At 48.0% G+C, this 15682-nt stretch overlaps 1 protein-coding gene across 3 annotated transcripts in view; it reads left to right on the top strand.

Moving 5' to 3' along the window:
• Window positions 1-15682, top strand: part of LOC149355170 (uncharacterized) — a 54565-nt gene that overhangs the window by 23934 nt on the left and 14949 nt on the right. For 2 of the 3 annotated variants that reach the window (XM_089583666.1, XM_089583667.1), the window contains exons 6-7: window positions 7990-8215; window positions 12545-12624. In XM_089583666.1, coding sequence (XP_089439792.1) covers window positions 7990-8215; window positions 12545-12624 — 306 coding nt within the window. The remainder of the gene's footprint in view (window positions 1-7989; window positions 8216-12544; window positions 12625-15682) is intronic. The other variant, XM_089583668.1, reaches the window with a different exon arrangement.

The raw sequence follows: 15682 nt of genomic DNA, 5'->3' as shown, positions 1-15682 counted from the left end.
AATATGGCTCGATTTTCATGAGGTTTGTGGCAGCGTTTTCTTCTTGAGTGGATAAAGGAAATGTTGCGGGCAGATTTTATTGTTTAAGTTTCACTTTTTTACAAATTAGACGCAAAGTTCCAGAAAAATGGTGCTTTTAAATATGTAGGTCTTTCATGTCATCTCGTGAAAAAACCAAGCCAAAAATCAAAATTTTGTCCGCAACATTTCCTCCCTTTTTCTTTCTTGATTGTTGAGACGCGATTTTTATCCATATCGAAATCAGTGTTTGCCTTTTACAGGCTCCGAAAGTTGTGTATGTATTTTCTGAGGGGATTTGAATTTGACGCCAAAATTTACTAGCGCGGCGTGGCTCCATCTGGCGACAGAATATTTTGTCGCTACTACACTCTACCACCAACTTCTTGCTTGTCTGTGTTCGTGCGCATGCGTTTTTCTTAGAACCCGGACGAACTTCATTTCTTTCTTTCCTTTTTTCTTGCTTGGGCTGTATTTCTAAAAGATTTCTGCTTTTCTTTTTTTCTCGAGCTGGTGGTGCTAAAAAGAAGCGGGATGCAAGGCCACACCCAAAAGCACCTCACCCCCCCTTCCCCCCGCAGCACGCACAGTAAGGCATTGTTCGCACCAAAGCACACGTGAGTCGAGTTATCGGGTCAAAACCGGTTACTGGGTTCATGTAAACGCGCCATGTCGGGTCAGGAGTCGGGACCAGTCAACTCCGCGCAAAGGGGTAGGTTGACTCAACTCCTCCCTGCCCCGATGTGCTTGTAAATGCTGTCGAGCCGAAAAAACGGAGGGGAAAGGATAAGCGCGAAATTGTTTTCGCTTGCGCCGTCGCATCTCCGAAGCAGCGGTGGCGTGCCTCAATCTTTGATATGTTACCACTGCTCGCTTGCAATGCGAGGCTCGACGCTTGGTGTCGCTGCAGTTGAACCGGTCTTCACTCGCTAAAATCGAGTTTATGCAAACACGCGACGTCTGGTCCTTCTTTTTACTTTCTTATTACCAATAATTATAGTGTTGTAGGCGTTACCGAAAAAAAGTAACTAAATACGTTACTCGTTACACTAAAAAAAGGAACGCGCTACCGTTACCGAAAAAAAGTATCGCACGTTACTTTGCCGTCACTCCATGGCCATAAATTTTAATCAGTGCGTCTTCGCTGTAAGAACTCAAGATAAGTTTTATAAAGCTCATACCTCATATAATTCCAACTTCACAAAGAAAACATAGCTGAACTGAGCAAATTTACAGTAATTCTGGTGTGCTTCTGCTTACGAAATTACGCGGAAATTGTGTAGCAATAAAGAAATGTAAATGTCATAGTTCCTGAAAAAATATATTTGGGCACATAAAAAAATTTTTTTTTACTTGAAGCTTCATAGTTATCGCAAAAATGCGAGTGTTTACGTCAAGGTGTTCAAGGTCAGCTTCGCTCGCTTAGGAACTCAATAACGAGAAACGTAGCCGTAGTTGCAGAAACGCAGCCGGAGTTGCTGGTTGACTGCGATCCCCTTTTGTGTGCTGTACCATTGTACTCTTTCCACGGCTCTCTTGGGGCCATCTTGAAGTAAACTGGCGACATTCCTGAGTTTTCTCAGAAGAGGGAACTTCTTCCACAAAGAATGCGAGAGTGTCACCTGGGAACGAGACACTGACTTACAGATTTCTGCAAATGGTTCATTGGTGGCTTGGCATGCGTCCACTCTTTAGAGAGTTGTGTGTGTGAGTGGTTTGGGGGCGAAGACAAGTTTGTGACTGCGTGTTCGTGCTTTTTTTTTTAGTTGAGTGCGTCGTCAAGGGCAGGTTTTTTTTTGCATGCATGCGAGCCGCAACAAGGGTCGTCAAGAACACCGGTAGATTTTGTTTATTTGCAATACTATTTTTGGCGTTTTTTTTTTCTGAAAGAGAGGCGGAGGGGGACAATTGAATTAAGAAGTAACCAGTAACATGAAACCTCTAATTACCGAAAAATGTTAATGTAAGTACGTTACCCGTAACAATTTCGAAATGGTAACGAGTACGTTACTAAGTTACCGAAAAAAGTTACGCGTTACTGACAACACTGGCAATAAATAGCCACTAACAACACGCGTTGGTCGAGTTGGGTTGACCTTGCGCAGCCCGACTCAACCTGACGTTATTGGTTCATGTAAACAGGGCTAAGCTAGAACTCGCTTATGCAATGACAAAGTTTGCGTCCGGCCACCATGCATAGCTGCAGGACGCTCTCGGTGCTTTTGCGAGCCACACTTCCCGTCCTCTTGAGTTTTCTCTAACTTTGATTTATTTCTTTGTGGAATTATAAGCAGGGAAGGAGGTATCAAAGCAAGTAAATCTGTTATAATTTAAATATTTTCACGAGGTGGCGAAAATGCCGTGAAAACATAGACGAGCAGATTAACATGGTACTGAAACAAGCTCTTTATTGGGCTGCCGTAGAATAGGCGTCTCCACCCACACACGGTCACCTGGCTTGTATTGTGCGTGGAGACGGCGGAGATTGCAGCGTTGGGCGTACGTTCGCTCTTGGTCTGTAATGCGTAGCCGGGCGACTCATAGAGCTTCTGCACGCTGCAAGCAGGCGGTGACGTCAAGTATGTCCTCATTGGTGACGTTTGGCAGCATGGCGTCCAGCGTTGTAGTTACTTTTTGCCGTAAATGAGCCTAAAATGTGTCACATAGTACTGGTCTCAGTAAGTGCGCTGTAGTAGACGAACATGACGTACGGAAGGAAGACATCCCAGGCCTTGTGTTCTGCGTCGGCATACATGCCGAGCTCGTCTGCAATGGTTTTGTTCAAGCGCTGCATGTGGCCGTTCATCTGTGGATGAAACGCGTCATCGTCCGACGGCACCTATACTGTAGCGCAGGATGGCTTGCGTCAGCTGCACAGTGAACGCAGTTCGTGTGTGTCGCGCGGGACACAGTGAAAGAAGGAAAAGCGAAACACACGCTGTAGCCAGAATGGGTGTTCTAGGCGGTTTCTTGGCTATCGTCATTTTCCGACGTTTCCTTCAAAGGTCGCTTGAGCGAGCAAGCCTTTTGTGCTTCGAGAATGTAATCAGGCTCACGAATTGGAAGGCCACGGCTCAGGCAGCAAGCAGTACATATAAAATTTTTTGAGCCGCGGCAACATCTCGTCCTCCCAAAACGATTGATTCCTGGAAATCACTTCAGTGCTGATGCCTTTTTTGGTCCACAACACAGACAAGCACTTTTTACGGCGAGCAATATTCAGCTGTCCTTGCACTTGGTACCAGTAATTACTTTTTGTCTTCAGCTGCAATCTCCCGCTCTTGTTTTCCTCACAGCACACTATTTTTTTGGCGCGAACTCCTTCTAGTGGAGTAAGGTCCCTCGCTGAGTACGGACACTTGACTTCAATAAGAACGTCCTCCCCAATGAGTCCGTCCGGGGAAGCGCCAAGAAAGGGGTTCTCCTGGTCAACAAACAGGCCGCACTCCTTCACCACGACGTTGCACTCATTTTCGATTTGCTTGAGTGCTAAGCACTCGTGGTCTTTTCCATACCGAATCGCTTCGGAAGTTATTTCCTTGTACAGGATGTCGCCAACTGTCCGCCCACATCCCGGCGTTGGTTTCATTTTACAAATAGCACCAAACAATGATGCTGTCAATCTTTCGCCTTTCTTGTTTCCACAGAGTGCATCCACTCTGCTTCGACGTTGCTCGCTGCAGGTCTTCGATGTTGGTTGCTGATAGCGAAAGCGATTTCAGGAAGGTGTCGGAAGTAGATTGAAAAGCACCGGGCTCCATGTCTGGTAAGCCGTAATCAGCATCGGCACCAGTATGTCGCTCCTTTTCTCTGCGCTTGCAGCGTGAAGTGGTTGGTATCTTCTTTTTCGGTAGCTTTCGCTTTGAATTCCTCCTAGAAACTATCGCCTTCACAAATGATTCTGTGTATCCTCCAAGCTGCCCTCCCGAAATCCTGCGCGCGATTTTTTCGTGGTATGTTCCTCGGCAGTTGAGCGATAAGGAGGCTGCAAAACACCTTGTCTCGTAGGATCTTTTCAAAGAATAGTTTATCCTCTTTCCTCCTACAAATTTCGCCACAACGGAGTTGTAATGTTCGGCAGCACTGTTGTCGACGTCCATTATTAGGCTCGCCGCGTTTGCAACCACTCTGCTCATGGCAACACAAATTTCTTCAAAGATGCCTTTCTGAACTATTTCAGGAAACATATTTTCTTCTCCCGCTTTGCTTCCGGAACAGAAGTAATCAGCGCAGTTAGCGTGGTCTCCGAACACATGATTTGGGCCGTTCTTTATGTCATGAGCAAGACGGTCTATTTTTTCAGAAAACGATGCCTCTTCAGAGCTTCTAACTTTTATTGCTGTTGCAACTCCATGCCGTAGGCGCACAGCTGCTTGGAGAATAGAGTTCTTTAATTTAGGAGGAATTTTTTCTAGCCGCTTCTTCTGAGCGATCTCTTATTTTTGCTGCATAGTTTCGAAGTAGGTGGTTCCTGCACTCAATTTTTTCAACCCGCTGGTTGCCATACGGTGCTGCTGCTACGATAGATCTGTAAGTGCTGGAATCGCCATCAGCAATAAGTTTTGTATATTTGATGCCATGTAGCTCAACGCTTTTCTTGAAGCCTTCCACCACAATAGCTTGCTCCATGCTCGTTGAGCTTCCCTGCCAGTTCTTGTGGCACTGATGCTGTTTCGGGGTGGCACCTTGTGGAGTCCAGCCACACATTGCGCATATCTTGTTTTTCACGCCAAGGTACAGGACCTTTCCAGTTCTGTGACCAACGATAGCAGCCTGAAAGAGTAAGACCAATATTAGTCAAGAAGCTGCCCTACTGGCTGCACTGCTAATCACTCAAACATATAGGTATTTCAGCTTATCATGCCTGCTATTCAAGTGCTACTTTAAAGCTACCTCTAGGCAGCTTGATGCCTTTCGATCACAGCGGTACATAGCCCCGTGTTCATGCAGCTAGGTTATGAAAGCGCGGGTCTTTTCCATACCTCCCCAATTAGCCGAAAGAACAAGTGTGAAATATTTCAAGTACAAAATGCAGCGCTTTTTACCGCTATGGCAACTAAATAAATTCGTGCACTCACCACGCCTGACGGAGCGTCATATTTGTTCTTGTAGGATCTCTTTGACCACGCACCATCTGCGATGACTGCTATCGTGGGTGTACCGTCACTGTCAATGTCGCCGCATTCTCTTGCCAGCCTTGCCTCCTCTCTGCCCACTGTTTTCATTTTCTCCCAGGCGGCTTGATTGATAATGTTGCCAACGTCGTCCTCTATTTTCGTGTAAGTGTCCGATGACATTCTTGGGATGTTCATAGACGCAAGCAGTTCGTTAAGGTTTGAGAAGCCACAGCCAATTGACATTATTCCACACACCGCTGATGTGTTTATATCACCGCAGCCGCTGGAAGCTTGCGCATCAGATGGCGGGTCTGTGTGGATGACATCCTTCCTTCGGCACATCCTGCATACAAGAGTCAATGTGCTTCGTAGACCTTGCTTTCTTTCAGACACACAGTCCATATCCACCAAAGTGCAGTTGAAGGGAACATGGAGGGCGGTCTTTTGCAAGCTGCTCAACAGGTACAGTGGAACCTCGATTATACGACGTTCAGGGGACCGTGCGAAACCGTCGTATAATCCGGGTGTCGTATAATCGAAAATCAAAGAATGCGGCCAGTGGCGCTCGGCCTTGCGCGGAAAACTGTTGACCGGCTTCAAGCCCGCGGCAAGTACGCCAATCAGATTAAAAAAGACAAAACCCACCATTTGTTTGAAACAGATTTGCAAAAAAAATCTTTATTACCGTTTTAAAAAAATCGGTAATTTTTTTTTTGCACCTTTGCCCAACCTCGGCGCATCAACTTTCTTTCAAGGGCTGCCACCTCCGGCAGTAGGTCGCCAACATCGTCGCGCGCGCAAGCAAAGCGCCGGATGTTGTCGACGCTCTGCAACACGTCCGCGTAACTAGGAATGGGAGCGCAAACCTCTGCATCGTTGTCCACTTCCTCTTCGTGGGAAGTTTTATCTTGGGGCACAAGCATTCATTACTTCCATTACAAAAAGCGCCGTGGACGCCGCTGTCCTCGCTTGGGCGAGCCGCGAGCGTGGCCTCGCCCGCTTATCTGTTTTTTCATCAGCGTCGGCTCCTGTGGACGCATCTGTTGCTGCGACGGCGTCTTATCTTTTCTCTTTATCTTTCCTCTGATCTTTTAACTCTCCTCGGCAGCGGTGGTGGCTTGGCTCAGGCCAGTAGGCGGGCCCCCGTGCGCTTTCCTTTTCATCCTTCTCTCAGTCGCAACAACAACACGCAGGCCGCGCCTCCTTGGGACTCGGACTGCACAGGCTCGACGAAAAAGAGAGCAAGTGCACTTGGCGGCCTCGGCAACGCTCTCTTCCGCGCAAAAACGGGGGTGCTTAGATTCACATGCAAAGTTTTTTTTTTTTTCAGAAATTTTTTTCCGAAAATAGGGGGGGTGCTTAGAATCGCGAAAATACGGTACCGGGCATCCCGGCCTGCGTTTGCTGACGACCTTTTTTGACGGACGGTACGAGCTAGCCGTCGTACGAAGCGGAGTCCTTCTAAAATTTGCGTCGTATAACCGAGGTTTTTAATGCATTGTCTCTATGGGGGTTTTGCCGGGACCGCACAAATTCGTCGTAAAATGCGGGTCGTCGCATGACCGGGGGACGTATAATCAAGGTTCCACTGTACTGAAGGCTAACAATGTGCGACCCTTGAATTCCAGCATTTGCACTGCCGCTCTTTACTGTGGTGATCGCGGAACCTCCATTAGCAATATCTTCGTCGCACGACTCTGTTGTGCTCATCACTGAAGATGACAGGGCACTTCCTGACACCTCGGATTCTTTGATGGGGGCTTCAACGTCTGCCGGCCTTGGGTTGTGCTCGTTGACTTCTGGGGACGCAGAATCTTCAGCAGGGTGGGCAAGGTCGCCACCATAGAGAGGATAGTGTGTTTTGCACGTAGGAGGTTCGTTATCACGAGCTTGCCTCTTTCTGGTGTTCGCAGTCAGTGCACCTGCACGTTTACGCTTCCCGTACCTGAAATTCTTTGCTGGCATTTTCTGCTGACTTGTTGCCTGCTGGTATTCAAGCACCTTGAGACAAATCAGGGAGAAAAGTATGGCGCACAAAAGTGCCACAAGATGATGGCTACCGTCAGAACAAGCCAAACTCAAGCCTTGTTGGTGCTGAGAAGCGGAAGATGGGTGTCCGGCCCTGGGAACGCTCGTACGAGACTAGGCAAAGTAAGCTGCACGCTGCCACTACAATCGAGGACATCCTTCTGCAGCTATTTAAGGAAGGCTACACGGGAAAGGGAAGAAGACCAGCCATGAGCCTTGTGCTAGGAGCTCCTTTCTTTGCTTTTATTTAGAGACTGACTACATAGGTGTTCAACACAATGGAACCTTTTCCGGGTAATGTCCTGCGGATGCACCAAGCCATTTTAACCGACCACACCTGTCTGCTCAGGCGAAACTAGTCACCCCACCTTACCATTGTAAAAGAATTTTCGCAGAAAAGACTGAAGGAAGCTTAGGCAACCCAAACCAGAAACGCTAAATTGGTGGGTTCCTGGGAAGTGGTCCATTGTATGACCCCCACATCCTTCTGTGCTCAATGGCTTGAGAGGGGTTAACTTTTTTGTGCTTCGGTCCCCGGAACCTTGGCCACATACCTACAGAAAGTTCTGGGCTCTACTTTTTGTACGCGGAAAAATGAATACTTTCGTGTCGCGGTGTAGTTTACACACCTGGAGGGGGAATAGAACTTCCCTCATTTTTGAGGTACTCAGGTGCTACCATCTATCGACAGAAAAAGTTCAAATCTGAGTTGCCTTGTAGCTGGTGAGCCCTCTTAAGTCAGAATGCTCTCGGTAAACAATGATAATTTGTATATTATGTACGTCCCTTTCAGTTCGGCATGCCATTTGTTTTCTTTTTCCTGCAGGTACACCAGGCCAGTGGCCATGAAATATCGAAAGAGGCGTACAATACTCTCATGGCGCTGCCAAAGGATTCACTGTTTGTCAAAAGAGCGGCAACCACATTGTGGTCAACAGAAGTGCTGGCTCAGCGCAGCTTCACAGGAACGCTGTCCAACAGATTCCTGGCAGAGGGTGGGGACAAGGCCCCGCAGAAGCCACTGAAGCCGCTGAAGGCGGAGACGATAAGGGGTAATTATTGTATTCTACTGGGGTTAGCACATGTGCATAATATCATATTGCAATAACATATGAAAGGATGCTATCTCGACCTTGGCTCATGAGAAGGTAATAATTATCAAACACTATTTGGCTCATATTAGAATGGATCAGTTCATTGCATAGCTTCTGATTGTGCACGAGAATTCATGTGCAGTCAACTACAGTAAACCCTCGTTAACTCGAACTCTTATATCTCGAAATATCGGTTAAGTCGAAAATTTTTTACGCCGCGCCTTCACCCCCCATACGTGCTATGTATTTGCTACCCTTTATCTCGAAGTATTTTTCGGGCGTAGTACGGATATCTCGAAATTTTGACCGGGAGGATTGAAGGCAAAGGCCAGTTCCGAAAGGTGAAACGGGCTCCGAGCGAGCGCTTGGTTCCTGCTAAGTGCCGAACACGGTAACAATCGAAGTGTGAATACAAAATTCCCGTGAACGCAGCGGTTTTCCGTCAACCGCGTCAAGCAACATTGGGAGAAGTCACGTGCGCGCCGCTTGCTCGCGAGGTAAGCCTCGTGGGCTTATCGGGTGATCTCTCCAGTCCGCTGCCCTTCGCGTGTGTGTGCACAAGCGCTCGAGCGGTTCTGTTTCGTCGAGCTGCGCGTTGACTTCGATTTTTGCTGCGTGTGTGTTTGTGTGTGGTGTGCGCAACGGACGACGATGTCTCGCCCGAAGCAGTGCAAATCCCTGACGCTGGAGAAAAAAGTCGCCTTAATCAAGGAAGTGGACAAAGCGGTTAGGTCCAAAACAAGCATCGCCAAAGAATTCGGCATTCCTTTGTCGACGCTATCGACAGTACTGAAGAACAGGCAGAAGGTCCTGGATGGCTTCGAGCAAAGCTTCTCTAGCAAGCGGAAACGGATTCGGGCCTCGAAATTCCCGGACGTCGAAGCAGCACTTATGTTGTGGCTCCAGAATGTGAGAGCAGCCAACCTTCCCGTGACGACCCAAATGATGATGGAGAAGGCAGACACTCTGGCATTGCAGATGGGCCACACAGACTTCAGCTGCAGCAATGGCTGGTTTGAACGATTTAAGCAGAGAAATAACGTGGCCTCGAAGCCTATCCACGGCGAAAGTGGGGCCGTCGACGAAGGACCTGCAGACACCTGGCGCAACCACCGCCTCGCCGAGCTGCAAAAGGCTTACGCGGACAAAGACATATTCAACCTCGACGAAGCAGCCCTCTTTTATAAGATGCTGCCTAGCCGCACATACACGCCCAAGGGAGAAGCGTGCTCAGGCGCTAAGCAGCGCAAGGACAGAGTTACTATACTTTTCGGAGCCAACGCCACCGGTGATGAAAAGCTGCCGCTGCTCGTTATCGGTAAGTCGCTCAACCCGAGGTGCTTTAGAAATGCACGGCTCCCGAGAGATTTGACCTACCGCGCGAACAAAACCGCGTGGATGACGGCAGCGCTTTTTGAAGAGTATGTCCGGGCTCTTGACCGCAAAATGGCGAAGGACGGTCGGAAAGTGTTGTTCGTCGTGGACAACTGTCCCGGTCACGGGAAAATTGACAACTTGGAGGCAGTCGCGCTGGAGTTCCTGCCGGCCAATATGACGTCCGTGCTCCAGCCGATGGACCAAGGAATCATCGAGACTGCTCGCAAGTACTATAGGAAGAGCCTGCTGCACCGAATTTTGTGTTCTTACGACAGCGGTAAGAATTACGAGATAGATTTGCTGGGTGCAGTCCACCTCATCGCTGAAGCCTGGCGTCAAGTCCGTGCATTGACAATTGCGAATTGTTTCAAGCACGCAGGATTTTCTCGGGCCGAGATATCGCTCGAACCGGACACTGACGAGTTCAGTGGTTGCGATGAACTTTGCGACGAAGTTCGCAAGGCAACTGGCTGCGCCAGTGATGACGAAGATGGCGATGTCACATTTGAAGTATACGCTCTATACGAGCTAGACGTGCCCGTCATCGGAATGCTGTCCGACGCCGATATCTTTGAAATGGCAGTGAACGACGGAGATGATCACGTTGACGAAGAAGAGCCTCGGGAGGTGCCGACAGCTGCTGAAACGAGGAATATGCTCCGCAACAAAGTTGAGTGCAGCGGCGGCGACGAACGGCTCATGCGGTGCATTCGCCAGCTCGAAGACTCTTTTCTCGGGCCAAATGCGAATGCGAAGCAGGCAAGCATCACGAAGTTCTTCTTTCCAAAATAAAAAAATTCAGTTCTTTCTCCGAATTCTTTTGCGTTTATTACAAACACTCCCATTGTGCAGTGGAGCGTTTGTCAGCAGTACTGGTTGTTACGGGCTTCCTCAGTGACCCGGGCACTGATATTTTCGGCATTTTGCTTAACTCGAAACTCCGCTTATCTCGAAACTCCGCTTATCTCGAAATTTTTCCCGGATTTTACAACTTCGAGTTAACGAGGGTTTACTGTACTTGGCAGGCACAATGAGAAGCATTTGGTAGAGATGAGAACTTCCTACAAAGCTGAGCTGCCAGATGAGTGTATGACATGAGCTCATCTGTGGCAACAACCAAAGAACGTAACTTGTTTTGTGATGCTAAAATAGGCTGTTGTCACATGACAATGTTGAGCTGGAAAGTTAGGTTCTTAAGAGCTGCGCATTTTTAAAACCTTTAAATGTGCACTGAAGAGGAATCTGAACTCATCTTTTTGCCACGGGAACTCGATCTACAAGTTCCAAGCATTCTTAGAAATTTTGAATTATTGCCCTGTGCGGCTGATTTTCCTCATTTAAATATGATTTATGTCTGGCTCCCGCCTTTTTTTTTTATTTCTCTGCAGTGGGGGAGGAGTTAGCCAACACATGGAGTGCCTTGCAGGCAGTCACATGGGGGCTTTGCTTTCGTCTTTATTGTTTTTTACATTTCCGTGGATAAATAGATCTCTATTCAGAGACTACGTAGCTGCAAATTAGGCCCTCAGAAATAAAAATGCACGTGGACTCTGCTTTCGCCAATCACTCCGTATCGCTCCGCCGATGGCAGAGCGGCAAGCCGCCACAGGACTGGTTGAAAGGTTGGTCGACTCCTCCCACTGTCTGCTGGGGAATTAAAAAAAAAAGGCGGTAACTGGGTGTTTAATTCGATTTAAATTAGGGTAACCGGCTGCACAGGGAAATAATCCGCAGTTTCTAAGAACGTTCAGAACGTGTAGATCGAGTTCCATCGGTAAAAGTATGAGTTCAGATTCCTCTTTAGTGCACCTTTAACGCAAACGCTGATGGTATCAATCTTATGTATCTTCCTGTCCTTTTTTTGTTATTGTTTCACCTTATTGCCTTAGCAAAGGCACTAATTATGGGATGGTTTAGTGCAAACATATTCTCGGGAAATGTACGCAGTTCGACCTGTTGTACACTTCGCATACATAGTAATGCAACTGAGCCCTTACTTGGTGAGCTTTGGCTTTTGTGTTCAGGACCATACCACGTATGCATCTCCTAGGGCACTGGGCATCGCCTGCATTCTTAAAATTGACAAACGCTTTTTTCTGATGACCTTAGTCATTTTTCTGCTTTACACTTGGTGTGAACATTGAGCTGACATGTTCATTTTGATGATGTAGGCAGTGCAAAGTGTCACAGCAGCTGCCGTGCTTGCAGTATTGTCACTCATGGCCTTTGCGCGTGCACAAGATGTGGCAACATAGCTTTGTGCAACCTTTCTTGAGTGGAGAAAGTGATTTGTTTACATATCTGCTGAGATTTACCCAGAATCAGAACACCTTGTTGCACTATTACCCATATTAGGCAGAAGTTTTCTAGGCTTAATTCTAGGCTTATTTACAGCTTTCTTTTGATGTGCTGTGTTTTACTGTGTTTCGCTTAAATTTGCTCACCATTACTGCTGCACTGTTCTGTTGAGATTGCACATGCTTCTACACTTACTAAGAAGAGCAGAAGGAATGACATTGTGCATCGTCAGAGCTACAGCTTTGTGCCCTAAATGTGTTACAGGTGTTGAAACATGGACGGTCTCACACCGGGATTTGGCCCTTTTCATGTGTGAATCAAACTATGGGTTCATTTTCTAACCCAATTTTCGCAGCAATAAATGACTCTGCAACATCAACATGGCCCCAAAGCCATACAATTGATTTTTACAAAGAACTAAAGCTGGATGACGTTGTCCTCTGTGTCCCTTTGAAATGATCAGGCGAATGAATTTACTTATCATGTAGCATACTGCGAGCACAAGCATATGAGTGCGAGCACTGAGATGTAGCTGCCTGAGGGCTGTGTGGCCTGGTCGTTACTACGAGAAACAAGTGTTCATTCAAGTTTATTTTAACAAATTTATTTCAGAATCCAAAGAAGAAATGAACACCTTCACAACAGATAAGGCACAGCGTGCAAAGCTGAAGTGGCAGGGGCCATCAGAAAATGTGCGTATTGGAAATTGCATGTTTCGTTCAGGAATTGTCATGTTGGTAGTATGTACAGTGATAGCTCGTGCTCGTGCACAAGATGCTTAACCAACTCGCCCAAACTGCCATTTTACTATAGCTCGTTAGTTCGACCCCCGTTAATTCGGAAAAATCGGATAATTCGACGCACACGCAAGGTCCCTAGAATTATACATAAGAGTCTATGGGGCGAAACTCGTTAATTTGAACAAATTTTGCCATGCGTCGGTTAATTCGACTTCACTCCGCAGCCCGCCAAGCCGGTGTGCCGAGAGCAAAAAGAAAAAACATTGTCACGAGCGGCGCTACTGTACCGCTGATAGGCCATCCGTATGGTCATCGTCGTCAGCAGCGTGAGCGAGGGCTAGGGAAGCGAGGTTAGCGGCAGCCGAAGCGACTGTCGTCTTTTTTTTTGTGCTTTGTTGTGCCTCGGCAAGTCTCGTTTTGGCGTGTGTCATCGTTTCCACTTGTTCTTGCTGCTACGATCGCGGTTATTTAACCATAAGGCGGCCCCTTTTTTTGGTAATTGCGCGCTTTGTCAGTGTGTTTACCGCGCTGCTTGTTGTTGCTGTTTTCTTGCGACTGAGAGAAGGGCGTAAGGAAATTGCACGGGCCTGCCTACTGGCTCGAGCCGAGCGACAGCGAGCACCACCGCTGTCGCGTGCAGATAGAGGAGAGTTAAAAGATCAGAGGAAAGATAAAGAGAAGAGATAAGACGTGCGTCCCAGCAACAACAGTGTCCACCAAAGCGGACGCTGGCTGAAAAAGATAAGCGGCCGAAGCCGCGCTCGCTTCACCTCCTCCCGGCGCTGCTTTCGAGTGGGTAGCGCGCAGTGCCTGCGCGCCTCGCCTTTCTGTCCTGTCAGCTGACCGAGGATGAAATAATTGAAGTGACAGGCGCTGGCAACGACGATTCGTCGGAAGGTGACGATTGTGAGCAGTTGTCGCAAATGCCGAAGTGCACGGTGAAAGAAGCCGCAGAAGCCTTGTCCGTGCGGGAGGACTTCTGTGAACAAATCCCCGACGGTGCGTGTGCCGCGGAGCACCTGGCAGCTGTTAGAGCTATCGTAGTCGCTCAAATTCGCTCGAAAAAACAGACAGTGATAACAGATTTCTTTGCCAAATAGAGGTACGTCCTGTTGCGGCAAACATTGTTTTTTGTTGTTCATTCGATAATTCGACAATTTTTCGCAGTCCCATCAGTGTCAAATTAACGAGCTTTTACTGTATACATGTGTTTCATGCGATGTCATGGGCGCCACAATATAGAGTCTAAGGGAGAGCTTCGGCAATGCAGATTGGGGCAGGTAATGAAAAATGGATTAGAAAAATTTGAAAGTTTCTGGCGTGCATCTAATCTCAAACATGGCGGCAGCTATGACTTCGGTGCAACCCAGGCAGATGCAATTTCCATTGATGCCACTGCTGGGCCCTTTGCTATCTCCCTGGTCATTCTGAATATGTTTACTCTTTTTATATTTTTATGGAAATGTTGGCTAGTGTTGAATTATTGAAACATGTGCAAGTCTTAGAGCAAGCAGCATGTTGCCATTCGGGCGCTTGTACAGGGTCAATCACACTTAGCGTGATTGACACTTAGCCGCTTGCAGCGCCCGCAGGAAGCGGCGGTGGATTCTCGGGCAGGCGCAGAGAGCGCGATGGGCCGGGCCACCAGCGCGTCGTCTGCTACTGCGCGTCATCTGCTGTCGTGTGGAGTATCGCCGCGAAGAGCGCTTGCCTGATGTGCTGACAGGAAATCGTCGACTGTTTCAGACCGATCAAAATGCTTGTTACGCAGAACACACTTCTCTAAAATGGTAGCTCAACATTACTAAAACTCTCTTGGCGTGTAATAAGGCAGTTGCATGGCCCTGACTTCATACTGTAGGAATGCGAAATGGCTGGTGAATGGCATTCGCATGCCGTGCTCCCTTCCTCGCCTATCTCTCAAGAACAGCGAGGAGAAAAAAAAAGTGTTTGAATTGCTTCTTTGTTTTATTTCGAACGAGAACGATGCATTAAATTATCACACGAGGCATGTTTATCTCCGAGTTGTACTACTCCATTTCAGTGATCGTTACACGCGAATGTAGTCGACCTGAGTTTCCAGACTAGAAGCCACCGAAGACAAGCATATGGCTGAAAAAAAATATCTGCAAAATGATCACGCAACGCGGAGTGCCGCATTCTTCAAGTCATTGCGCTGTCTCGGCCGGGAGTCGGCACTGATGCTGAGGTTAGATCACTTCGAAAACCACGGTGGCTGCATGTAGTGCGCTTCCACGAAAAAAATGCTTGGCGTTGCTATTAAGGGTAAATACTCGATGTGGCAGAAAGAGGCGTCGCGGTTATCGCTCTGATCGAGACCAAGCGCCGCTGGCGGCTGGCCAGCCGAGTCAGCGCAATGAGCTGCAGAATGGCGCACTCGCGGAAAGATTGTGTGATGAGTTTGCAGAAATTTTAGGCAGTCATCGACTTATCACTGGCAGCTTTCAGTCAGAAATTGCAGCCCCTAAATGCAGTAGCAGTTAATCTGTGAACACAGAAGCACGTCGTAATGTCTCGTGTTCCAGAGGAGCAAAGAGTACAAATTGGGGAGAAGTGTGTGCTGCGTAACGAGCATTTTGATCGGTCTGAAACAGTCGACGATTTCCTGTCAGCACCTCAGGAAAGCGCTCTTCGCGGCGATACTCCACACGACAGCAGACGACGCGCAGTAGCAGACGACGCGCTGGTGGCCCCGCCCATCGCGCTCTCTGCGCCTGCCCGAGAATCCACCGCCGCTTCCTGCGGGCGCTGCAAGCAGCGCTTCGCGGAGCGCGGTGCCACGCGGAGCCGTGTTCACGCTAAGTGTGATTGACCCTGTACAATCACAGCCATGGTAAACAGAGCGTGCAGTTGTAGGAAAAGCTTATATGAGTGATGTAGTGCATTTTTCTAGTATTTGTTTAGTTCATGCATCTAAACTTGGAAATGCATATGCAAAGGACTGTATGATATAGCTGTTTGCTCTGATGGACCATTTAAGTTGCTGTTG

Source organism: Amblyomma mixtum, chromosome 3, assembly GCF_055824585.1.
Source record: "Amblyomma mixtum isolate Tamu chromosome 3, ASM5582458v1, whole genome shotgun sequence".
Classification (NCBI taxonomy): Eukaryota; Metazoa; Arthropoda; class Arachnida; order Ixodida; family Ixodidae; genus Amblyomma; species Amblyomma mixtum.
The sequence above is the reverse complement of the archived record's forward strand: the minus strand, read 5'-3'. Positions and strand labels throughout refer to the sequence as shown.